At 45.0% G+C, this 26781-nt stretch overlaps 1 protein-coding gene across 4 annotated transcripts in view; it reads left to right on the top strand.

Annotated features, from left to right (window-relative positions):
• The first annotated feature begins 486 nt into the window (after window positions 1–486).
• MAPRE1 (microtubule associated protein RP/EB family member 1) overlaps window positions 487–26781 on the top strand; it is a 78198-nt gene continuing 51903 nt past the window's right edge. For 3 of the 4 annotated variants that reach the window (XM_063959063.1, XM_063959064.1, XM_063959061.1), the window contains exons 1-2: window positions 487–594; window positions 9877–10001. In XM_063959063.1, the coding sequence (XP_063815133.1) occupies window positions 9881–10001 (121 nt within the window). In that variant the 5' untranslated portion in view covers window positions 487–594; window positions 9877–9880. Of the gene's footprint in view, window positions 595–617; window positions 910–9876; window positions 10002–26781 lie in introns of those variants that run through there. The other variant, XM_063959062.1, reaches the window with a different exon arrangement.

The following is a 26781-nucleotide window of genomic DNA, read 5'->3' as shown; positions in this document are numbered from 1 at the left end:
ATTCACTTCTTAGAATATTAGAGAAGTGGAGGCACTGGAGGGGACTCAGAGGTAGACAGCTGCTGCTGTGACTAAAGTAGCGTGGTGTGGCGCCTCTAGCGGCAGTCACTCGGTGCAGCAGCACTGCAGTACGGCGGAGGGACAAGACGTTGCTCTGCAGTGGCCAGCTACACGCCCACCAACTACTCAATGCGGTAGTGTCAACCAAAATGTGCATTCTAAACCGTCACATCCAGCGCAACATAAACCAAAGAGGAAAGACATGTAGCGCGAAAAACTGTCTCCATATCACAGCAATGTGGTTCAATAGGACGACCATTTTCCCAGACATGTGCACTCTACATCCAATAGTCTTTAGCTCAGGTAAAATGGCGGCTATGAGGAGACAAGGGCATTACGTGTACCGTACAGAGGTTGGCCACTGCGAGCCTCGTCACGTGACGCTCGGGTGGGGTTTCCAGGGCAGACAAAGTGTCACTTAGCAACTGACCGAGTTATGAATTATTCATGAAGTGACGTCACCTCGCACGGCACGCTCCTCTACAAGCGCGTGACATCAGCACGGGTGAGGCCGGTTCGAACGAGACAGCAAAGGTAACGGCCGGGAGCGGGTGAGGGAGAGGCCGGGGGTCCCAGCGGGGCACGGGTGGGAGACCCGGGTGTACCGGGGCTGTCATCTGACCTACCTCTCCCCGCAGCCGTCCTTCCACACGTCACATCCCATGCTTCCCATACATCTCGCCTACATATCCGCTCTCCCGTCACGTAACACGGTCACCCTGTGCTCCCTACGTTGCCGTGTTATACCTCTGTCTCCGGTACTCCGCCCGCAGTATACCGGCTTGTGCCCTCTAATCACCCTGTACTACCCTCGTCTCACCATAGCCCCTTTCCCATACATCAGCCAGTGTAAGTCCCCCTGTACCCCCCTATCCCGATGTATATTCGTGTACTGCCCCTGCTCTGTCACCTCCTCTTTGCCCCTACCCCATACACCAGCTAGTGTATAGATCAGTGTGTATGCCCCTCACTACTATTCTACTCCATTATTGTCCTCTCCGTACACCAGCCATTGTATGTCCCCCCCTGTACCCCCCTCACCTCTCATTTACATCACCTAGTGCAGTGGTTCCCAGCCTCGGCCCTCAAGTTACCCCAACAGTTCATGTTTTCCAGGTCACCTAGCAGGTGCACAGGTGTTTTCATTACTCACTGAAACATGATAAAAGACCCACAGGTGGAGCAAATTATTTCACTTGCAATCCTGTGAGGTGACCTTAAAAACATGAACAGTTGGGGGTACTTGAGGACCGCGGTTGAGAACCACTGACCTAATGTATATCCCTGTACTTCCCCCTACTCTCGCTTACCTCAGCGTAGAGTAGACCCTTCCCCATACATCAGCCAGCGTGTCTACATGAGTATATCCGGGTGTACCTCCCTCACCACTATTTCTCTAACGTCCTAGTGGATGCTGGGAACTCCGTAAGGACCATGGGGAAATAGCGGGCTCCGAAGGAGGCTGGGCACTCTAGAAAGATCTTAGACTACCTGGTGTGCACTGGCTCCTCCCACTATGACCCTCCTCCAAGCCTCAGTTAGATTTCGTGCCCGGCCGAGGTTGGATGCACACTAGGGGCTCTCCTGAGCTCTTAGAAAGTTATAGTCTTAGAATTTGTTAATTTCAGTGAGACCTGCTGGCAACAGGCTCACTGCAGCGAGGGACTAAGGGGAGAAGAAGCGAACTCGCCTGCTTGCAGCCGGATTGGGCTTCTTAGGCTACTGGACACCATTAGCTCCAGAGGGATCGACCGCAGGCCCAGCCTTGATGTTCGGTCCCGGAGCCGCGCCGCCGTCCCCCTTACAGAGCCAGAAGCAAGAAGATGGTCCGGAAAATCGGCGGCATGAAGACTCTGTCTTCACCAAGGTAGCGCACAGCACTGCAGCTGTGCGCCATTGCTCCTCTCACACACTTCACACTCCGGTCACTGAGGGTGCAGGGCGCTGGGGGGGGCGCCCTGAGGCAGCAATAAAAACACCTTGGCTGGCTAAAATACCTCAATATATGGCCCCAGGGGCTATATATGAGGTAAATACCCCTGCCAGAATTCCATAAAAAACGGGAGAATAGGCCGCGAAAAAGGGGCGGAGCCTATCTCCTCAGCACACTGGCGCCATTTTTCCCTCACAGCTCGGCTGGAGGGAAGCTCCCTGGCTCTTCCCTGCAATTCTACAGTACAATAAGAGGGAAAAGAGAGGGGGGGCATTAAAATTGGCACTGTATACAGTATATTATATAAAAGCTATTAGGGACATAACTCAGTTAGTCCCTGTATGTATATATATATATATATAATATATATATATATAGCGCTCTGGTGTGTGCTGGCATACTCTTACTCTGTCCCCCCAAAGGGCTTTTGTGGGTCCTGTCCTCGTTTAGAGCATTCCCTGTGTGTCTGCGGTGTGTCGGTACGGCTGTGTCGACATGTTGAATGAGGAGGCTTATATGGTGACAGAACAGAGGCCGATATATGTGATGTCGCCCCCTGTGGGGCCGACACCAGAGTGGATGGATAGGTGAAAGGTATTAACCGACAGTGTCAACTCCTTACATAAAAGGGTGGATGACGTAACAGCTGTGGGACAGCCGGCTTCGCAGCCCGCGCCTGCCCAGGCGTCTCAAAGGCCATCAGGGGCTCAAAAACGCCCGCTCTCTCAGATGGCAGACACAGATGTCGACACGGAGTCTGACTCCAGTGTCGACAAGGTGGAGACATATACACAATCCACTAGGAACACCCGTGACGTGATCCCGGCAATAAAAAATGTGTTATACATTTCTGACTTTAACCCAAGCACCTCTAAAAATGGGTTTTAGGTTTGGGGAGAAAAAACAGGCAGTGTTTTGTTCCCCCATCAGATGAATAAATGAAGTGTGTGAAAGCGTGGGTTCCCCCGTTAAGAAACTGGTAATTTCTAAAAAGTTACTGATGGCGTACCCTTTCCCGCCAGGTGGATAAGTTACGCTGGGAGATATCCCCTAGGGTGGATAAGGCGCTCACACGTTTGTCAAAAAAGGTGGCACTGCCGTCTTAGGATACGGCCACTTTAATAGGTACCTGTTGATAAAAAACAGGAGGCTATCCTGAAGTCTGTATTTACACACTCAGGTACTAGACTGAGACCTGCAGATAGTGCTGCTGCAGCGTGGTCGGTGACCCTGTCAAACAGGGATACTAGTTGGCAAACATAAAAACATATTAAAGACGTCGTCTTATATATGGGGGATGCACAGAGGGATATTTTGCCGGCTGGCATCCAAAATAAATGTAATGTCCATTCTGTCAGGAGGGTATTAGAGACCTGTCACTGGACAGGTGATGCTGACTTAAAAAGCGCATAGAGAGCCTTATAAGGGTGAGGAATTATTTGGGGATGGTCTCTGGGACCTCGTATCCACAGCAACTGCTGGGAAGAAATAATTTTACCTCAGGTTTCCTCACAGACAAAGGTACAGTCCTTTCGGCTTCAGAAAAGCAAGCGGGTCAAATGGCGCTTCCTTTCTGTACAGAGACAAGGGTAGAGGGAAAAAAGCTGCACCAGTCAGCCTGTTCCCAGAATCAAGATTCTTCCCCCGCCTCCTGTGAGGCCACACCATGACGCGGGTGCTCCACAGGTGTAGCCAGGTACGGTGGGGGGCCGTCTCAAAAATGTCAGCAATTAGTGGGCTCGCTCACAGGTGGATCCCTGTTTCTTTCAAGTAGTATTTCAGGGGTACAAGCTGGAATTCGAGATGTCTCCCCCCAGCCGTTTCCTAAAATATGCCTTGCTGACAACTCCCTCAGGCAGGGAGGCTGTGCTAGAGGCAATTAATAAGCGGTATTCCCAGCAGGTAATACTCAAGGTGCCCCTACTTCAACAAGGACGGGGTTACTATTCCACACGGGTTGGGGTACCGAAACCGCATGGTTCGGTGTGACCCATTTTATATTTAAAATCCTTGAACACAAAAATTCAAGTTCAAGATGGAATCGCTCAGGGCGGTTATTCCAAGCCTGGACGAGGGGGATTACATGGTATCCTGGGACATCAAGGATGCTTACCTGCATGTCCCCATTTACCATCCTCGCCAGGAGTACCTCAGATTTGTGGTACAGGATTACCATTACCAAGTCCAGACACTGCCGTTTGGACTGTACATGGCACCGAGGGTGTTTTATCAAGGTAATGGCCGAAATGTTGATACTCCTTCAAAAAAAGGGAGTTGTAATTATCCCGTACTTGGACAATCTCGTTATAAGGGCGAGGTCCAAGGAGCAGTTGGTAGTCGGGGTAGCACTATTTTGGAAAGTGCTACAACAGCATGGTTGGATTCTAAACAGTCCAAAGTCACAGCTGGTTCCTATGACACGTCTACTGTTCCTGGGGATGGTTCTGGACATAAACCAGAAATAGTGTTTCTCCCGGAGGAGAAAGCCAAGGAGTTGTCATCTCTAGTCAGAGACCTCCTGAAGCCAAAATAGGTAGCGGTGCATCATTGCACGCGAGTCCTGGGAAAAATGGTAGCTTCCTACGAAGCAATCCCATTAGGCAGGTTCCATACAAGAACTTTTCAGAGGGACCTGTTGGACAAGTGGTCCGGATCGCATCTTCCGATGCATAGGCTGATAACCCTGTCTCCAAGGACCAGGGTATCTCTACTGTGGTGGCTGCAGAGTGCCCATCTTCAAGAGGGCCGCAGGTTCGGCATACAGGACTAGGTCCTAGTGACCATGGATTCCAGCCTTTGAGGCTGGGAGGCAGTCACACAGGGAAGAAATTTCCAGGGACTTTGGTCAAGTCAGGTTATTTCCCTACACATAAATATTCTGGACCTGAGGGCCATTTACAATGCCCTGAGGCCGGCAAGGCCTCTGCTTCAAAACCAGCCGGTACTGATCCAATCAGACAACATCACGGCAGTCGCCCATGTAAACCAACAGGGCGGCACAAGAAGCAGGATGGCAGAAGCCACAAGGATTCTCCGATAGGCGGAAAATCATGTGTTAGCACTGTCAGCAGTGTTCATTCCCGGAGTGGACAACTGGGAAGCAGATCTTCTCAACAGGCACGACCTCCACCCGGGAGAATGGGGACTTCCTCCAGAAGTCTTCCAATAGGATTGTACACCATTGGGAAAGGCCACAGGTGGACATGATGGCGTCCCGCCTCAACAAAAAGCTATAAAAGATATTGCACCGGCTCAAGGGACCCTCAGGCGATAGCTATGGACGCTCTGGTAACACCGTGGGTGTACCAGTCGGTTTATGTGTTCTCCCCTCTGCCTCTCATACCAAAGGTACTGAGAATAATAAGAAGGCGAGGAGTAAGAACGATACTCGTGGATGGCCAAGAAGAGCTTGGTACCCAGAACTTCAAGAATTTATATCAGAGGACCCATGGCCTCTGCCACTCAGACAGGACCTGCAGCAGCAGGGGCCCTGTCTGTTCCAAGACTTACCGCGGCTGCGTTTGTCGGCATGGCGGTTGAACGCCGGATCCTGAAGGAAAAGGGCATTCCGGAGGAAGTCATTCCTACGCTTACTAAAGCCAGGAAAGAGGTTACAGCAACTCATTATCACCGCATATGGCGAAAATATGTTGCATGGTGTGAGGCCGAAAGGGCCCCAACAGAGGAATTTCAACTAGGTCGATTTCTGCATTTCCTGCAAGCAGGAGTGACTATGGGCCTTAAATTGGGTTCCATTAAGGTACAGATCTCGGCTCTGTCGATTTTCTTTCAAAAAGAACTAGCTTCAGTACCTGAAGTTCAGACATTTTATAAAAGGAGTGCTGCAGAGTCAGCCCCCGTTTGTGCCTCCTGTGGCACCTTGGGATCTCAACGTGGTGTTGAGTTTCTTAAAATCACATTGGTTTGAACCACTAAAAACCGTGGATCTGAAATATCTCACGTGGAAGGTGGTTATGTTATTGGCCTTGGCTTCTGCCAGGCGAGTATCAAAGTTGGCGGCTTTGTCTTGTAAAAGCCCTTATTTGATTTTCCATATGGATAGGGCAGAATTGAGGACTCGTCCCCAGTTTCTCCCAAAGGTGGTGTCAGCGTTTCACCTGAACCAGCCTATTGTGGTGCCTAGGCTACTAGGGACTTGGAGGACTCCAAGTTGCTAGACGTTGTCAGGGCACTGAAAATATATGTTTCCAGAACGGCTAGAGTCAGAAAATCTGACTCGCTGTTTATCCTATATGCACCTAACAAGCTGGGTGCTCCTGCTTCTAAGCAGACTATTGCTCGTTGGATTTGTAGTACAATTCAGCTTGCACATACTGTGGCAGGCCTGCCACAGCCAAAATCTGTCAATGCCCATTCCACAAGGAAGGTGGGCTTATCTTGGGCGGCTGCCCGAGAGGTCTCGGCTTTACAACTTTGCCGAGCAGCTACTTGGTCAGGGGCAAACACGTTTGCAAAATTCTACAAATTTGATACCCTGGCTGAGGAGGACCTGGAGTTCTCTCATTCAGTGCTGCAGAGTCATCCGCACTCTCCCGCCCGTTTGGGAGCTTTGGTATAATCCCCATGGTCCTTACGGAGTTCCCAGCATCCACTAGGACGTTAGAGAAAATAAGAATTTACTCACCGGTAATTCTATTTCTCGTAGTCCGTAGTGGATGCTGGGCGCCCATCCCAAGTGCGGTTTATCTGCAATACTTGTACATAGTTATTGTTAACTAAATCGGGTTATTGTTGAGCCATCTGTTGAGAGGCTCTATTGTTTCATACTGTTAACTGTGTTTCATATCACGAGTTGTACGGTGTGATTGGTGTGGCTGGTATGAGTCTTACCCGGGATTCAAAATCCTTCCTTATTGTGTACGCTCGTCCGGGCACAGTACCTAACTGAGGCTTGGAGGAGGGTCATAGTGGGAGGAGCCAGTGCACACCAGGTAGTCTAAGATCTTTCTAGAGTGCCCAGCCTCCTTCGGAGCCCGCTATTTCCCCATGGTCCTTACGGAGTTCCCAGCATCCACTACGGACTACGAGAAATAGAATTACCGGTGAGTAAATTCTTATTTTTACCCCATTATTGTTCTCTCCATACCAGCTAGTGTATGTCACCATGTACTCCCCTGTTTTTTCACTTACCTCGTTATAGCTCCCTTCCCCTTTTATCGCTCAATATATCACCCTGTATTTTCTCACAACTTCATTACTGAATCATAGACCTCTTCCCTATACATTCCCCCCTATACTCCCATCAGAATCATTTACTTCATCAAAGCCCCTTTTCCTGAACACTGTATGTCACACTATGCCATCTTCATGCTCCATTTATTTCATGATATTTCACCTCTTACTTGAGTTTACTTCTGTACATCACCAATGTAGTAAAATCACTTCATAATTCACTCCTTATTTTCTCTGATCATTGCCATTGTTCCTATGTATCAACCAAAGATTTTTATGCTTTATCCCCTCAACTGCCCCTTTTCTGCATACATCTTCCTAAATATATTATTTTGTACTGCGATCACTCCTCATGTACCTTTCTTATTGTATTTCTACTTCAAGCATAACTGCAATGTGGTCCTTTACCTGTCACACTCTAGATTTCTTAATATAGTTTTCCTAAGTGGTATACCGCTCAAGTTATCACACTGTATCCCTCAAATATCTCCTTACATCATGTACTCCTTTTTATGACCTATAAATATCTTATTTACCTTTCAATATTCACATTTCCAGTATATCATGTGGTAAACCCTATATTTCCATCCCTACCTTCTCCTATAACCCTGTACCCTTTTAACACTGTCTACACTTGCCATCTCTCTCTAACTGACTGAGGGGCAGATTTATTAAGCCTGGAGAAGTGATAAAGTGGAAGGTGATAACGCACCAGCCAATCAGCTTCTAACTTCCATGTTACAGGCTGGGCTTAAAAAGTAACAGTTAGGAGTTGATTTGCTGGTGCTTTATCACCTTCCACTTTATCTCTTCACCAGGCTTAATAAATCTGCCCCTGAGTGCAGTGCGTATGTTGGTAACCGTGTGGGTTGCTGTCTGCTTCTTGGTTGTGGAGGAGGATCATCAGTGTTTTTCAGCATTAAAATAGATAATACTTTTTGCTGTGTAATAATTATACCCTTACAATACACTAAATTCTTCTGTCCTCTTAGTTAGCTTTAAATATCTCTGATTTGTTGCTGTGCATATTGGCCAAAATTGCGTAGAGCAATGTCGCCCATTTTCATGCGAACGTCTGTTACTGTCGCTATATGATGCTGTTACAAGAATTCTGACCGGTCCATTACCTGCTATTGAATTGCCCCCATAGATTTTCTTTAGTTACCTTAAATCCCCAAGTCTTCCCAATAAAGTGCCTCAAATGTATACTCCTATCCAGCCAATTTGCTAGTTTACCACTTATTTCCCATTCTCTAAATAGCACACTTTTTTTTTTTTTTTTTCTTCCGTCGCAATGCTGCTTGACCAGGAGTGGCCAACCTGTGGCTTTCCAGCTGTCGTGAAACTACAAGGAGAATATGCTGGCACTTGTAGTTTCACAACAGCTGGAGAGCCACATGTTGGCCAGGCCTGATCTAGATTTTAGAATTTCCAATATCTGTAAATTCCTCACCCTTTAATAATTTAACTTCACAAATTTTATATTCACTTGGTCAAAACGTAAGGTACACAGTAAGATTGGCCAAACGATTGGAGCGTTCCAGATCGATCGTTTGTCCAGTGGTTCCATGTGTATGTACAATATCGCACATGGTGCCCGCTTCCCCTGATCTTAGGCTATGTACACCTCAGTGAGACGTATGCATGATGTGTTATAGCTTGTGACTGGACTCCTAACAAGCGGTGGCAGGGAGAGGAGCGTGGCCATGCTGCATTTGGCAACATCGCACGTTGGACCTGCATGCAGCATACGACCCACGGGAGCGCGCATCGTACACTATAGCGTACACACTATACAGATCTTGCGTAGTGTTTACGCACCCTTACACTACATGTTCAAAAGATCAGGGGAAGCGGCTGCCGTTCCCATGCAGCACTATGCCCAGGATGCATAGCGGTCGGTTGTGTAATGGATTGCTCCATGTGAACGGCCGCCCGATATGTCAGCCCATGGAGCATTCAATGCATCGGTGTGTACCCACCTCTACCAATTTTTGCACCCATCCTCTCAGGACTGTTCTTCGTTTCACGTGTTCATTCCCCAAGTCACATACAGTTGATATTTGATGAGAAGCAGCATAGTGACACCTACAGAATATACACAAGGCATGTAACTGTAATATTGCACATACAGGTTGAGTATCCCTTATCCAAAATGCTTGGGACCAGAAGTATTTTGGAACTCTGATTTTTCCGTATTTTGGAACAATTGCATACCATAATGATATCATGGTGATGGGACCTAAATCTAAGCAAAGAATGCATTTATGTTTCATATACACCTTATACACACAGCCTGAAGGTCATTTTAGCCAATATTTTGAATAACATTGTGCGTTAAACAAAGTGTGTGTACATTAACACAATTCATTTGTTTCATATTCTCCTAATACACACAGCCTGAAGATCATTTAATACAATATTTTGAATAACTTTGTGTATTAAAGTTTGTGTACATTGAGCCATCAGAAAACAAAGGTTTCACTATCTCACTCAAAAAATTCTGTATTTCTGAGTATTTGGATATGGGATACTCAACCTGTATCATTGATATCATCTTGCCAACTTTACCACAATACAATTTAAATGGTTTTGTTTACACAAGTCTCTGAACTTTTTTATCTTCCGCTATTTTGTAGATGTTTGTGCTTTATGGATTGTTTTGATTTTTTTTTTCTTTTTTCTTCTAGAACAATGGCAGTTAATGTTTATTCCACATCAGTGACAAGTGACAATCTAAGTCGTCATGACATGCTTGCATGGATTAATGAGTCTCTGCAACTCAACCTGACCAAGATAGAGCATTTGTGTTCAGGTAATGTACAAACATCCTCTGTCCGTTCAGAGACCTATGGTTAGTGTACCAGATCCTCCTTCCAGACCTAAAGCTGTTCTTAGGGCTGTCCAATTTATTTAATCATTTTGTGATGTATTTTTCATGTTTCTCTGGTATGCTGTCATGTAAAAGCCAGCATATGTAGATTGGTGTTTCCCAACCCTTTTACAGTTGAGAAACCTATATGTAAAATGTGGCAATATAGATAAAAAAATAAATAAAAAAAATCCCACAAGGGAGTGAATAGCATAGGGTAGAAGGTAATAATTTATTAGCAGGGTTGTGTAATTACTCCTAGCAGTTGTTGAACAGAGACCACTTGTCTCAGTTTATTTATGCAGAGACCTGATAACCTTCTTCACGCTGTTCATCTGTGTGAGTGTGGATAACTACCACAACATGTAATATTTATGGTGCTGAGTTTTTGACCGGAAAATCTTGTCTGGACCTGAGGTGTACTCCGATGAGTTCTTCTGTTTCGATTAAAGGGTCTGTATACTAAACAGGCACTTAATGTATAGGAACAGCCACCCCTGCTTCGACATTTTACCGTTGTGAAGGAGTTGGCTACTGCAATTATTACTAAGATTAGAACCGCTGAAGAGTTACTGAAAACTCACCACTTTGGCGGAGATAGTAATAACTTTATCAACAAGCAAACAAAAATGACGTCAAAATCTCAAGTCTACACACTGCAGGAAGCAGATTGCGTCAGCAAGAGGAGGCAAATCCAGCGTTGGAGAAGACAGCTGATAAGAGATCTTTCACTTTTGTAACAGCTAGGACATTTAGTGTTGCCTATGGCAGTGTGAAATCTACCCTTCAATTAAATATAGCAGCCAAAATGTGGAGAAAATCCTTTAGAACATATTGAATAGCAGTTTTCTCTGCCTTTATCGTCTTGTCCCCTTGTTTCATGTTAGTACAGAGACCTAAGTCAAAGGGCTCGATTCAATTCAGTGTGAGTTTAATAGCGCTGGGAAGGAGCTCCCGAAGCTATTCAATTCAGTGTGCTGGTATTTCGGAGAATGCCAGTTCGCCACCCTAAGGACAGAAGTGGCATTGTGCCAGTAGTTCTGTTGGATTTCTGCTTGCAACCCAGGAGAGGTGTGAGAAGGATTCCTCTAGTGGACATAACAATTGAATAGCTCCCGGATCTCCTTCCCGGCTCTAATCAATTCATGCTGAATTGAATCATAGGTAGGAGAATGCATTGGGGGTTTCCTTATGAAATAGGCTTGGTCAAGACCAGCAGGGAGCCTGGGATATGGCTTGGGCAACAGAATACACATGCCCTGATGACAGGCAAGTCTGGCTCTTCGATCTGGAGTTTGCAGACTTTGACTAACAACTCCAATGGTAAAACAAGTCGAGCTGGGTGTCACTGGCGCTTGATCGATAGGATGTGAATACTGTTTCCAACAAAAATTGTCACCACAAAACCCCTTAGATTGTGTTTTTATCACTGAATGGCGGGTGTTACCATGTGGTGGAAAGGTATATAAAAAATGGCAATTATATGACAATGTAAACCCAAAGGATTACAAATTTATTCACAAACATAAATAGATAAAAATACATGACTGGTAAAAGTGCAACTGAATACTTCCATAAAGTGGCTGGTGCTTAGTATTAACAGGAAAGAAGCTCTCACCCTCTCCCTGTATTGCGGTGGGCTAGCTTAAGAAATAAGCTGGTGTGGTCCTAGGCTGAAATAGCCAAGCACCACCGCAAAAAGGTTCCCAAGAACAATTCTTGAGAAAGGTTCTTGGGAACCGAAACGCGTTGTCTTGGACTGAGGACTGATACATGTGGACTGAAGGGGATCTGATGCTGAAAAACTGTTTGCGGTGGTGCTTGGCTATTTCAGCCTAGGACCACACCAGCTTATTTCTTAAGCTAGCCCACCGCAATACAGGGAGAGGGTGAGAGCTTCTTTCCTGTTAATACTAAGCACCAGCCACTTTATGGAAGTATTCAGTTGCACTTTTACCAGTCATGTATTTTTATCCATTTTTATCTATTTATGTTTGTGAATAAATTTGTAATCCTTTGGGTTTACATTGTCATATAATTGCCATTTTTTATATACCTTTCCACCACATGGTAACACCCGCCATTCAGTGATAAAAACACAATCTAAGGGGTTTTGTGGTGACAATTTTTGTTGGAAACAGTATTCACATCCTATCGATCAAGCGCCAGTGACACCCAGCTCGCCTTGTTTTACCCTCTTGTATTATTGGGAATTGATGTTTTCTTCCCCTCATTGAACAGGGTGTCTGGGCAGCTTGCTTTGATTTTACTGCGCACACCTGATACTGCACCTATTCGTTCCAGTTTGTAACAACTCCAAGGGGCCTAGGAGATCACATTGAAGGTATTCAGTTGACATAAGATATTGAACTGAAAAGGCCCAGTGCGATCATCAGAAACTGTCTGTTGGAGTTTCAGGAATCTGCTCCTGGGGCCCAAAGAAACATGTCAACAGGAAGCAAACCGTGCATGAAACAATTTGGGGTTTGTTCCAAGCAAGAGTTACAAAAGTGAGAGAGTGATGCTTTCTGGCAGCACATGATGACGAGGGCTCAATGCAGTGACCATGTCATGCTTCCAATGATTGATTATTTTGGCCCATGTTTTAACTAGTTCAGAATGATAGAAAACTACAGTACTTTTATTGCTAATTTATTTTGCAGACCCTGGTTGGGGGATCGCTAAGATTAGTAGCGTGCAGTTCAGTCGTAAAAGACATGGTTGTATAAACTTGGAACAGCAGTTTGGTATATTTATTGCTTTTAAATCTTGATTAACTGTGAAATTATGTATGTTCTCTCATAGCCTCTTTACAGACTTAAAAAACATAGCACATAGGGCCTGATACATCTTTGAATGCAAACCCGATGGTTTTAGTGCAAATACAATGTTTGGGTTTCTGCGCATGTGCAAAACAGGTCATGCGATATCGCTCGCAGCCACAGCATAATTGACATTCTTTGGGGGGGCATAGCATGTGCGGCACCCAGTACAGTTCTTCAAAACGGGGGTATGTTGCAGACTTTCTGGGCCCGGGTGTCCACATTCTATGGCCAGCCTGAGTAAGCATCTGCAGTCTGGTTGCAGCTTCCTAATGCTAGGAGTAGGGTCCTAACATAACTATCAGAACCATGTATTTTACATCCCACCCATGAGTGTACCACACACTACAAAGGTTACACTGTGGGAGATGAGCCATACAAGGACTTAAGGTATATATGGGAAAACTAATGTGTTAGAGAGAGATATATATATATATATATATATATATATATATATATATCTATCTATCTATCTATCTATCTATATATATATATATATATATATATATATATCTATATATATATCTATATATATATATATATCTATATCTCTATATATATATATCTATATATATATATATCTCTCTATCTATCCAAAAGGAGCGGCACTCAGCGGGTCTTTCGTATAGAGATGATGAATAAACGGCGGAGTAACGCCTGGCAGAGGTTAACGTTTCAGTTTAATACATAAACTTTCGTCAGAACAAAAGCAATAGAATGTACATACCTTTTATACCTTGAGTTCACCATGTGAAACAGACAGCGTGGACGCTGACCGCGGCGCCTTCCGGTGACGTCACGCGAGTGCGACGTGCGCTCTGCAGCGCTACTTCCGGTCGGGCCGTAACTAGGAGACAGAATAAACAATACAACACCATCACCATAACAACATGACAGATGACGTCTGGATCCATAAGTAATACTGGTAGGCAGGATAACCAGAATCGCATTAAACATACCCAAACACTTTACTACTTATTGTTACTTTATAGTGCGCTGCTCAATCGCCAAACTATAAACTACCGTGCACTATAATAAATAAATACCGACAGGCCATAGCAGATAAATTATACTAAAGAAAACCGTTCCAGTACAATTGTTCATTCAGTCCCCTGGGTACCAAAGTATCCAGGGAGTGAATCCAGCGTGCCTCCAGCTGGAGAAGTCTCCTTGATCTGTCGCCTCCTCTAATATTTACAGGTACCTGATCAATAATTTTATATTTAAGAGTAGCCAGACTATGATGCATGATTTTAAAATGCCTGGCTACTGGTTGCTCCGAATCTGATCCTTCAAGTGCATGTCTAATAGACATCCTGTGAGTGGCCATCCTTTCCTTAAAACTACAAGTGGTTTTACCTACATACAGAAGTCCACATGGACAGCGGATGAAATACACGACAAATTTACTAGAGCAAGTAAGAACATGCTTGATTGTCAGTCGTTTTCCCGTGTGCGGGTGGGCAAAAGAAGAGCCTGCCTCCATATATCTGCACGTAGTGCATCCTGTGCACTTATAGCATCCTGGCTTACGCGTAAGGAAAGTAGAGGTCGAAGCAGGGAGTAATCTTCCAACATCATTCACCACTAGTAAATCTTTTAGATTACGTCCTCGTTTATAACTCGGTAGGATAGTCATGTTTTTGAATAAGTGCACAGGATGCACTACGTGCAGATATATGGAGGCAGGCTCTTCTTTTGCCCACCCGCACACGGGAAAACGACTGACAATCAAGCATGTTCTTACTTGCTCTAGTAAATTTGTCGTGTATTTCATCCGCTGTCCATGTGGACTTCTGTATGTAGGTAAAACCACTTGTAGTTTTAAGGAAAGGATGGCCACTCACAGGATGTCTATTAGACATGCACTTGAAGGATCAGATTCGGAGCAACCAGTAGCCAGGCATTTTAAAATCATGCATCATAGTCTGGCTACTCTTAAATATAAAATTATTGATCAGGTACCTGTAAATATTAGAGGAGGCGACAGATCAAGGAGACTTCTCCAGCTGGAGGCACGCTGGATTCACTCCCTGGATACTTTGGTACCCAGGGGACTGAATGAACAATTGTACTGGAACTGTTTTCTTTAGTATAATTTATCTGCTATGGCCTGTCGGTATTTATTTATTATAGTGCACGGTAGTTTATAGTTTGGCGATTGAGCAGCGCACTATAAAGTAACAATAAGTAGTAAAGTGTTTGGGTATGTTTAATGCGATTCTGGTTATCCTGCCTACCAGTATTACTTATGGATCCAGACGTCATCTGTCATGTTGTTATGGTGATGGTGTTGTATTGTTTATTCTGTCTCCTAGTTACGGCCCGACCGGAAGTAGCGCTGCAGAGCGCACGTCGCACTCGCGTGACGTCACCGGAAGGCGCCGCGGTCAGCGTCCACGCTGTCTGTTTCACATGGTGAACTCAAGGTATGTACATTCTATTGCTTCTTTGTTCTGACGAAAGTTTATGTATTAAACTGAAACGTTAACCTCTGCCAGGCGTTACTCCGCCGTTTATTCATCATCTCTATACGAAAGACCCGCTGAGTGCCGCTCCTTTTGGACTCCTACATTGTCTGCCGCAATACAGATAAGTGAAGGCACCGGGGCAAATATTGTCTATTATCCGGAGTGCCCATACATACATACATACCTACCTACCTACATACATACATACATACATACATACATACATACATACATACATACATACATACATACATACATACATACATACATACATACCTACCTACCTACCTACCTACCTACCTATTGAGTCTCCCTTATCCAAAATGCTTGGGACCGGAAGTATTTTGGATATCGGATTTTTCTGTATTTTGGAATAATTGCATACCATAATGAGATATCATGGTGATGGGACCTAAATCTAAGCACAGAATGCATTTATGTTACATATACACCTTCTACACACAGCCTGAAGGTCATTTTAGCCAATATTTTTTATAACTTTGGGCATTAAGCAAAGTGTGCGTACATTCACACAATTCATTTGTTTCATATACACCTTATACACACAGCCTGAAGGTCATTTAATACAATATTTTTTATAACTTTGTGTATTAAACAAAGTTTGTGTACATTGAGCCATCAAAAAACAAAGGTTTCACTATTTCACTCTCACTCAAAAAAGTCCGTATTTCGGAATATTCCGTATTTCGGAATATTTGGATATGGGATACTCAACTTGTATGTATGTGTGTGTATATATATATATATGTATGTATGTATATATATATATATATATATATATATATATATATATATATATATATATATATATATATATATATATATATATATATATATATATATAATATATATATATATAATATATTATGCATTATGCGCAGCAGGAAGCCACAGACAGTTATATAGTGAAAGTAGCATGGTACCCCACCAGCATAGAGTATAACAGGACATGGGTGATGTCAGGATGGCTACATGTGACTGTAGGGGCATTGACCTGATGTGAGGAGGGTAATGGAGGCACTTTCAGATGAGTTTGATGGCTATATGAAGCTTGCTCACTCAAATAGAAAACTTTTTGTTTTGTTTCTGGCATTAAAATTTCATTTTGTCCACTTCTGTACACTAAACTTGATTACTAGTGTTGTAGAGGTAAACTCCAGGGGGGGGGGTGTGTGTGTGACCATTAGGAGATTATATCGGATGATATATCGTACCGACGTGGACCCGAACGATATATCCCCTGCATCAGTCAGTGTGTACCAGAGGCTGTGCACTCCCAGCATGTCAGATGAGCTGACAGCTGCGGATAATAGTATATTGCATGGCCTGTACAACGGATTCTGCAGTTTGTGTTGCTGTGCAATCTATTTCTCTGACGTCCTAGTGGATGCTGGGAACTCCGTAAGGACCATGGGGAATAGCGGCTCCGCAGGAGACTGGGCACAATTAAAGCTTTAGGACTACCTGGTGTGCACTGGCTCCTCCCCCTATGACCCTCCTCCAAGCCTCAGTTAGATTTTTGTGCCCGGCCGAGAAGGGTGCACACTAGGGGCTCTCCTGAGCTTCTTAGTGAAAGTTTAGTTTTAGGTTTTTTATTTTCAGTGAGACCTGCTGGCAACAGGCTCACTGCATCGAGGGACTAAGGGGAGAAGAAGCGAACCTGCCTGCTTGCAGCCAGCTTGGGCTTCTTAGGCTACTGGACACCATTAGCTCCAGAGGGACCGAACACAGGCCCAGCCTCGGAGCTCGGTCCCAGAGCCGCGCCGCCGGCCCCCTTACAGAGCCAGAAGCAAGAAGAGGTCCGGAAAAATCGGCGGCAGAAGACATCAGTCTTCAACAAGGTAGCGCACAGCACTGCAGCTGTGCGCCATTGTTACTCAGGCACACTTCACACTTCGGTCACTGAGGGTGCAGGGCGCTAGGGGGGGGGCGCCCTGAGCAGCAATGTAAACACCTTGGCTGGCATAAATACACCACATATAACCCCCAGGGCTATATGGATGTATTTTAACCCCTGCCAGAACTCGCCAAAAAGCGGGAGAAAAGGCTGCCGAGAAGGGGGCGGAGCCTATCTCCTCAGCACACGGGCGCCATTTTCCATCACAGCTCCGCTGGAAGGACGTCTCCCTGACTCTCCCCTGCAGTCCTGCACTACAGAAAAGGGTAAAAAAGAGAGGGGGGCACTAATTTGGCGCAGTTTTGATACTAACAGCAGCTATAAAGGGAAAAGCACGTTTTATAGTGGTATTCCTGTCTATATATAGCGCTCTGGTGTGTGCTGGCATACTCTCCCTCTGTCTCCCCAAAGGGCTAGTGGGGTCCTGTCCTCTATCAGAGCATTCCCTGTGTGTGTGCGGTGTGTCGGTACGATTGTGTCGACATGTTTGAGGAGGAAAATTAGATGGAGGCGGAGCAATTGCCTATTAGAGTTGTCACCCCCTAGGGAGTCGACACCTGAGTGGATGAGCTTATGGAAGGAATTGCGTGACAGTGTCAGCTCTTTACGACAGACAGTTGACGACATGAGACAGCCGGCTACTCAGCTTGTGCCTGTCCAGGGGTCTCAAACGCCATCAGGGGCTTTAAAACGCCAGTTACCTCAAATGGCAGACACAGACACGGATACTGACTCCAGTGTCGATGAGGAGACAAACGTGACTTCCACTAGGGCCACACGTTACATGATTGAAGCAATGAAAAATGTATTGCATATCTCTGATAATACAAGTACCACTAAAAAGGGTATTTATGTTTGGTGAGAAAAAACTGCCTGTAGTTTTTTCTGTATCCGAGGAATTAAATGAAGTGTGTGATGAGGCGTGGGATTCCCCCGATAAAAAAACGGATAATTCCTAAAAGGTTATTGGCATCGTACCCTTTCCCGCCAGAGGATAGGGCACGTTGGGAAACACCCCCTAGGGTGGATAAAGCGCTCACACGCTTGTCTAAACAGGTAGCACTACTCTCTCCTGATACGGCCGCCCTAAGGGAACCTGCCGATAGAAAGCTGGAGAATATCCTGAAATGTATATGAAAGGATTTGCCCTTATATTCTTTAACCCTCGATGTGATGGCCTCTCAGACGTCTGGGAGTGTAAACCTTTACGCTATCAGTTACATGCACAACACAAGCAGTAAAAATTCACACTGTTTATTTAATAAATTACAGAGTACTATATAGAAAAGAAACATGGGTGTATACAATATGTGCAAGCATATGATTGGATAAATAGAAGTAGCATACGACATTACATGCAGGATATTTTAGTAACACACAGAAGTAACAGTTTTGATCTGGTATGTAATTGTCCTTGAAGATAAGACACACACAAGCCTTATATTATATGAACAGACAAAGGCATCTTGTAGAGAGTGCGTACGTGTCTATTCAAACACATAACAATTCATATAGCATGTTTAACCCTTCATTAGGGAGGTAGAAATATTCACTTTTACACTATACTTATTATAAGGAAATTGATCATATAAAAAGTAATATTTACAAAGACAGAAGAGCTAACCCTTCAATCCCCTCTTAGAATCATGATTATTATATGACATGATTCTTGAGTGAGGCTCCTTTCTTGTTCCTCCAGTTCTTGAGATATTGGACATAATCGTCGGGTCCCTTACTATCAGAGGAGGTGACAGGACTGGTGGTTATATCATAGTACATCAGGGCCTTATCAATGCCTTTGGAGGTAAGTTTCTTTCCACAGGGGATTACACAATAAACTATAATGCCTACAAGAATTAAAGTTACAAGTATGAATATGCTTATTTGCACAAGAGCCTGTTTCCAATTTTCAAACCATCCAAAATATTGGCTCCATGGGTTATCAATACCTGAATTTTTCTTAAGTTCTATGGATAAGGTTTCTAACTCGTTTATGGCTAAAGTAACCTTACCATTGGGACCAGTGTTGTCAGGAATATATGTACAACAGCCTTCCACCTTACTAATGTAAACACATGTACCGCCTTTTTCTGCTAGGATCATGTCAAGGGCCATTCTATTTTGAAATGTCATTTGGGAAGTGGCTTCTAGCTGTTCAGCTATACCTTTAAGAGCATCTTTGGTATCATTAACAAATCTTTGTTGATTATAATATATATAATTAATCCAGGCTACGTTTTTATTTACAGTTACTATAGGGAACAATGACTCAAAACCCGCAGCCACCTCATCTCTAGCTTTGAACTCATTTGGAACACCTCTTGGGACCCCTATAGCATCAATGTATACGTGGGGGTCAAAGCTACCTCCTGGGAGTGCTCTTTTCTTTCGATTAGCAGGAGTATTAGAGGGAGGAGTGGGGTCATCGGTGATCATTAAAAAGGCTGAAAAAACAATTTTCCTGTTCTAGGGGTATATTAAGGGGCACTGTACCTAGGTGGGGCCTAGATTTGCCACAGACATAACAGTTGCTTTTATTGTGTTTGTTAGCACTATACTTCATCCATTCCAACCAAAAATTAATGTCAGAGAAACCAGTTTCAATAGCTAGGGTGTCTTCAAAGGTAGGGTTAGTAATAGCCACCATATCTTTAGAAGTGGCAATATGGGGCTTTAAAGGTTTGTTTTGGGGAGCAATTTTAGGCTGGTATTTTGGGTTTTTATACATGTCCCACAAATAAAACATTTGTCTTGCACTATAGTACCATTCGTCAGTAACACAAATATATACTGTCTCAGACATTCCTGATTTCCTTTTCTGCTGTATGAAATGTTTGTTGTCAGCAAGTTTAGGGAACATGAAATAATCAAGGATGTATGTGGCTACGTGTGTATTGGAGGAATTGTACCACAAGGTGGGGACCCCATCTGTTTGTGTGATGTCGACTTCACATATTGTGTGGTGAGTAAGGGCCAGTAGGGCTATCAAGGTAGTCCCCAGGATAAAGATAGGGGACAGGTTCCTCATCTTCTTCTGTTCTTCTTTCTTCGCTAGGTGGGAGGTCAGGGCTGTCTGCCCCGGTTCGTACCTCACTGGAATCACTTGCTTCCCTCTCTAGGTCTGGTCTAGGAACCTTTTTTACTCGGGATGCATGGATCCAGGCAGGACTTTCCTCTGTCAGGACTGCTGTTCGGGTAACTGCTACGACCTCTGTCTCTGGACCATAGGTGAAGTCTCCTGGGCTCTTGTTCCTGGGGAGCACCTTCACCACGACTCTGTCTCTGACTTTAAAGGGGTGTGTAGGTTCCTGTGGATTCAAAGGGTTTTTACAAACAACCTCATGTTCAATTTCATTCAGTTTTGTTATCAGGGACCTGACATACTTTTCTCTGATGAGTTCTAGATCTCCTTCCTGTATTACTAGTGGTTTCTTAGCCCAGGGTGTAGGAAAAGGGTCTACCCATTAGTATTTCAAAGGGTGAGTATCCTAGAGTTTTCTGTGGGGTATTCAAGATGCTGGTGTTTAGCTTTATTAGGGTTGTTCCTGAGGCAAGTGATGCATCTGCTAACATACTGGTCCACAAGTGATTTGGCATTAGTAACATAAAAATCATTGGTTAGTAGGAGGAGTGTTGTGGCTTCACCACGGTGACCAACACCACGGCACTGGGCAACGAGCAAAGGGGCACTGGACTGGGGCACACAGGGTTTCATGACTTTGGAAAAAAAATGCACGGGGCGCAACTTCCCTCCATGAAACTGTGTGAGCACCCCCGCCATGGTTTTACAATTGTCCCTTGCATATAGATGGAAAGGTAGCACATAACTGGGGAGGCCAAGTGCCGGACTTTTTATCAACATACATTTTAAACTTTCATATGCAGTTAACATTTCTTGTGACCATTGTACAGTTTTAGGCTTGTCCTTCAGTGTGGCTTGTCTCAAAATGTTATCATAATAAGAGCAATCAGATATCCACTGTCTGCAGTAATTTACCATACCCAGGAAGGACAGTAGTTCCTTCTGGGTAGTTGGGGTGACCAGGCCCAATACAGACTGTATGCGTTGTGGACTGACTTTCCTCTCCCCCTGAGTGAGCACAAAACCTAAGTAATCCACATGCTTCTTACACCATTGCATTTTTGTTTTGGACACCTTGTGTCCACATTCACAGAGCCAGTTTAACAGTGATATACCATCCTCTCGGCAGGCCTCCTCAGTTTTACTACAGAGCAGCAGATCATCTGCATACTGTAGCAGGACTGAACCATGGTGAGGTTGCCAGGGCCTCAATGTGGCCTGGAGACAACAGGTGCGTCATTAATCTGCACCAGGTAAGTTGTTTACCCTCAAAAGAAAAGGCAAAAAGTAATTGTGTCTGTGAATCTACAGGTATGCTGAAAAAAAGGCATTCTTCAAATCAATTACAGAGAAGAACGCAGCATCTGCAGGGATTGCAGAAATGAGTGAGTTTACATCTGGAACAATTGGTGCAATTGGGACAATTGGCTGATCGCTCTGAGATTCTGTACAAATCTTATACTGCCATCAGCTTTGGCAACAGGGTTCACAGGAGTACAGTATGGTGATACAATATGTCTGAGAATACCCTGTTGTAAGAATTGCTGTATCACGGGGCGGAGACCTTCTATCTTTTCTGGTGAGAGGGGATACTGCATAAGTCAGAACACAAAACACTGGTTGTTGCACCGCTGTCCACTAAAAAGGGAATTTTACTTCCATTTATAATAAGTGGCAGCAGAGGTGAATCTTTACTATGACGGGAGAGTTGAATAAAGGCTGGGATGCCCTCCTCCGGGCCCCGTCAGTGCGCGGGGTCTTTGGAATCTTCCCTGACTGCGGGGTTGGCTCTGTCTGTCAAAGCGTCCGGAGCTCTGATAGGCATGAGTGGGTGGGGAAATGAGTAAGCTTTCTAAGTTAAGCAAAGGTAAGCCAGCGTCATCTGTCCAGCAGTCCTTAAACCTTTTCCAAAACGCAGTAACAGACTATGAAGGTTTCTGTTTACAAGCTACAGCGACAGGCAAAAAAGCACAGGCAAAGGAGCACGGGTTTTAAAGACCTCCTTCATATGTGTATAGCTGCGTCCTTTGCAAGCTTTGCGCAAATAAGATATACAGCCATCGAGGGTAATGGTGGGCTTGGGACAGTGTTTTACTATTATCTAAACTCTGGGTTATTGGTGCTAGGGATAGAGCTAGTGGACGCACCCTCCAGCAGTGAAGTTGGAGGCGATCCCATCTAGTGTGAAAGGGTTACTGCTGCCAAGAGATTTGTGTCTCTGAGCGCAGGATACATTGGAATGCAAGGGGGGGAGGCGAGAGGGATTTTAAAAGATTTACAGTTCTCTGCAGTTTCGCTTCTGTGCTAAACTGACATTTTTTCTTAAATCTCCATATAGAAAGGGTAATTACTGCCTTCCCGTAGGAATGGGTCCTGTCCTGCTTTCTCTGTCCATCCCGCTAAATTATCCACCCATGGGTTAACTAAGTAATACTCTGAGGTAGAGTTGCGGGCGACATACATCTTGCATGTCTCACCAGGGAGGGGCGGGGGATAAATGACTGTCTTACTCTGACCCCCTCCCATAGTAAATGCAATCTACACCAGCTTTCTACGCAATTTCCACAACAAAAAATGCAATTTACAAAAACTTTCTATGCATGCATTAGCTAACACCAGTTAATTAGTCATTGACAATATCACAATATTATCTGTATAATGAGAACATGAAATCTTTTGACGGGTACGCTTACCATTCGTACAAGATGTCAGAAAAATACAGCGTTTTAAACAGGAAGCAAGAAAAGTGTTTGAGTAAAGATATCTGGCAGACGAAAACTTACCAGCCGTCTGAACCAAATATAAGAACTTATCTCACTACAACATACAAGAATATATATATAGACGATCAGATCGAGGTATAATCTACGTTATGTATAGACCCCAGGTCTATTTTTTTTTAAGTATCCCAGATACTAACGTCTTTGGAGAATTGCGCTTGGACGCCTGGTCCTTTCTCAGACGTATCTTTAAGTCCCAGACATTAAAGATTCTATGGTATCCCTGATACCTGTTTTATGCTTTTACATAAAACTTCGTAATATTAAGTCCCGGACTTAAATATTACCTTGTCACGTGTTCCCGGAACACTGACACGGATTCAGCTTCAGTGTATGACCGCAATCCTGTATGGCAAAGACAGACAATATATTCTCTATTTTTACCATTCAGGGACGATCACTGAATCCCGGACGAGCCCCCAGCTGAAAGGATTTGCCCTTATATTCTTTAACCCTCGATGTGATGGCCTCTCAGACGTCTGGGAGTGTAAACCTTTACGCTATCAGTTACATGCACAACACAAGCAGTAAAAATTCACACTGTTTATTTAATAAATTACAGAGTACTATATAGAAAAGAAACATGGGTGTATACAATATGTGCAAGCATATGATTGGATAAATAGAAGTAGCATACGACATTACATGCAGGATATTTTAGTAACACACAGAAGTAACAGTTTTGATCTGGTATGTAATTGTCCTTGAAGATAAGACACACACAAGCCTTATATTATATGAACAGACAAAGGCATCTTGTAGAGAGTGCGTACGTGTCTATTCAAACACATAACAATTCATATAGCATGTTTAACCCTTCATTAGGGAGGTAGAAATATTCACTTTTACACTATACTTATTATAAGGAAATTGATCATATAAAAAGTAATATTTACAAAGACAGAAGAGCTAACCCTTCAGTATATACACTCACACGGGTGTTATACTGCGACCAGCAATCGCCTCAGCCTGGATGTGCAGTGCGGGCCTGGCGTGGTCGGATTCCCTGACTGAAAATATTGATACCCTAGATAGGGACAGTATATTACTGACGATAGAGCATTTGAAGGATGCATTTCTATATATGCGTGATGCACAGAGGGATATTTGCCGACTGGCATCAAGAGTTAGCGCGCTGTCCATTTCTGCAAGAAGAGGTTTATGGACGCGGCAGTGGTCAGGTGATGCGGATTCTAAAAGGCACATGGAAGTATTGCCTTATAAGGGGGAGGAGTTATTTGGGGTAGGTCTATCAGACCTGGTAGCCACGGCAACTGCTGGAAAATCCACATTTTTACCCCAGGTAGCTTCTCAACCTAAGAAGACGCCGTATTATCAGGCGCAGTCCTTTCGGCCCCATAAGGGCAAGCGGGCAAAAGGCGCCTCATTTCTGCCCCGTGGCAGAGGGAGAGGGAAAAGGCTGCAACAAACAGCCAGTTCCCAGGAGCAAAAGCCCTCTCCCGCCTCCGCAAAGTCCTCAGCATGACGCTGGGGCTTTACAAGCGGACTCGGGCACGGTGGGGGCCCGTCTCAAGAAGCGCAGTGATCCCACTCGCAAGTGGACCCCTGGATCCTTCAGGTGGTATCTCAGGGGTACAAATTGGAATTCGAGACGTCTCCCCCTCGCCGTTTTCTAAAGTCTGCTTTACCGACGTCTCCCTCAGACAGGGAGGCAGTATTGGAAGCCATTCACAAGCTGTATTCCCAGCAGGTGATAAGGTACCCCTCCTACAACAGGGAAAGGGGTACTATTCCACACTATTTGTGGTACCGAAGCCGGACGGCTCGGTGAGACCAATTTTAAACCTAAAATCCTTGAACACTTACATACAAAGGTTCAAATTCAAGATGGAGTCACTCAGAGCAGTGATTGCAAACCTGGAAGAAGGGGACTATATGGTGTCTCTGGACATCAAAGATGCTTACCTACATGTCCCAATTTACCCTTCTCACCAAGGGTACCTCAGGTTTGTGGTACAGAACTGTCACTATCAGTTTCAGACGCTGCCGTTTGGATTGTCCACGGCACCCCGGGTCTTTACCAAGGTAATGGCCGAAATGATGATACTCCTTCGAAGGAAGGGAGTTTTAGTTATCCCTTACTTGGACGATCTCCTGATAAGGGCAAGATCCAGGCAACAGTTGGAAGTCGGGGTAGCACTGTCTCAGATAGTGCTGCGCCAGCACGGTTGGATTCTCAATATTCCAAAATCACAGCTGATCCCGACGACACGACTTCTATTCCTAGGGATGATCCTGGACACAGTCCAGAAAAAGGTGTTTCTCCCGGAGGAGAAAGCCAGGGAGTTATCCGAACTAGTCAGAAATCTCCTAAAACCAGGCCAAGTCTCAGTGCATCAATGCACAAGGGTCCTGAGAAAGATGGTGGCTTCTTACGAAGCAATCCCATTCGGCAGATTCCACGCAAGAACCTTCCAGTGGGATCTGCTAGACAAATGGTCCGGGTCGCATCTTCAGATGCATCAGCGGATAACCCTGTCACCAAGCACAAGGGTGTCTCTCCTGTGGTGGTTGCAGAGTGCTCATCTTCTAGAGGGCCGCAGATTCGGCATTCAGGACTGGGTCCTGGTGACCACGGATGCCAGCCTGAGAGGCTGGGGAGCAGTCACACAGGGAAGGAATTTCCAGGGCTTGTGGTCAAGCCTGGAGACATCACTTCACATAAATATCCTGGAGCTAAGGACCATCTACAATGCTCTAAGCCTAGCAAGACCTCTGCTTCAAGGTCAGCCGGTGCTGATCCAGTCAGACAACATCACGGCAGTCGCCCACGTAAACAGACAGGGCGGCACAAGAAGCAGGAGGGCAATGGCAGAAGTTGCAAGGATTCTTCGCTGGGCGGAAAATCATGTGATAGCACTGTCAGCAGTGTTCATTCCGGGAGTGGACAACTGGGAAGCAGACTTCCTCAGCAGACACGACCTCCACCCGGGAGAGTGGGGACTTCACCCAGAAGTCTTCCACATGATTGTGAACCGTTGGGAAAAACCAAAGGTGGACATGATGGCGTCCCGCCTCAACAAAAAACTAGACGGGTATTGCGCCAGGTCAAGGGACCCTCAGGCAATAGCTGTGGACGCTCTGGTAACACCGTGGGTGTACCAGTCAGTGTATGTGTTCCCTCCTCTGCCTCTCATACCCAAGGTACTGAGAATCATAAGGAGAGGAGTAAGGACTATACTCGTGGCTCTGGATTGGCCAAGAAGGACTTGGTACCCGGAACTTCAAGAGATGCTCACAGAGGACCCGTGGCCTCTACCTCTAAGAAGGGACCTGCTCCAGCAGGGACCCTGTCTGTTCCAAGACTTACCGCGGCTGCGTTTGACGGCATGGCGGTTAAACGCCGGATCCTGAAGGAAAAAGGCATTCCGGAGGAAGTCATCCCTACCCTGATCAAAGCCAGGAAGGATGTAACCGTACAGCATTATCACCGTATTTGGCGTAAATATGTTGCGTGGTGCGAGGCCAGGAAGGCCCCTACAGAGGAATTTCAACTGGGTCGTTTCCTGCAAACAGGACTGTCTATGGGCCTAAAATTAGGGTCCATTAAGGTTCAAATTTCGGCCCTGTCGATTTTCTTCCAGAAAGAACTGACTTCAGTTCCTGAAGTTCAGACGTTTGTCAAGGGG

Source organism: Pseudophryne corroboree, chromosome 3 (genome assembly GCF_028390025.1).
Source record: "Pseudophryne corroboree isolate aPseCor3 chromosome 3, aPseCor3.hap2, whole genome shotgun sequence".
Classification (NCBI taxonomy): Eukaryota; Metazoa; Chordata; class Amphibia; order Anura; family Myobatrachidae; genus Pseudophryne; species Pseudophryne corroboree.
The sequence above is the reverse complement of the archived record's forward strand: the minus strand, read 5'-3'. Positions and strand labels throughout refer to the sequence as shown.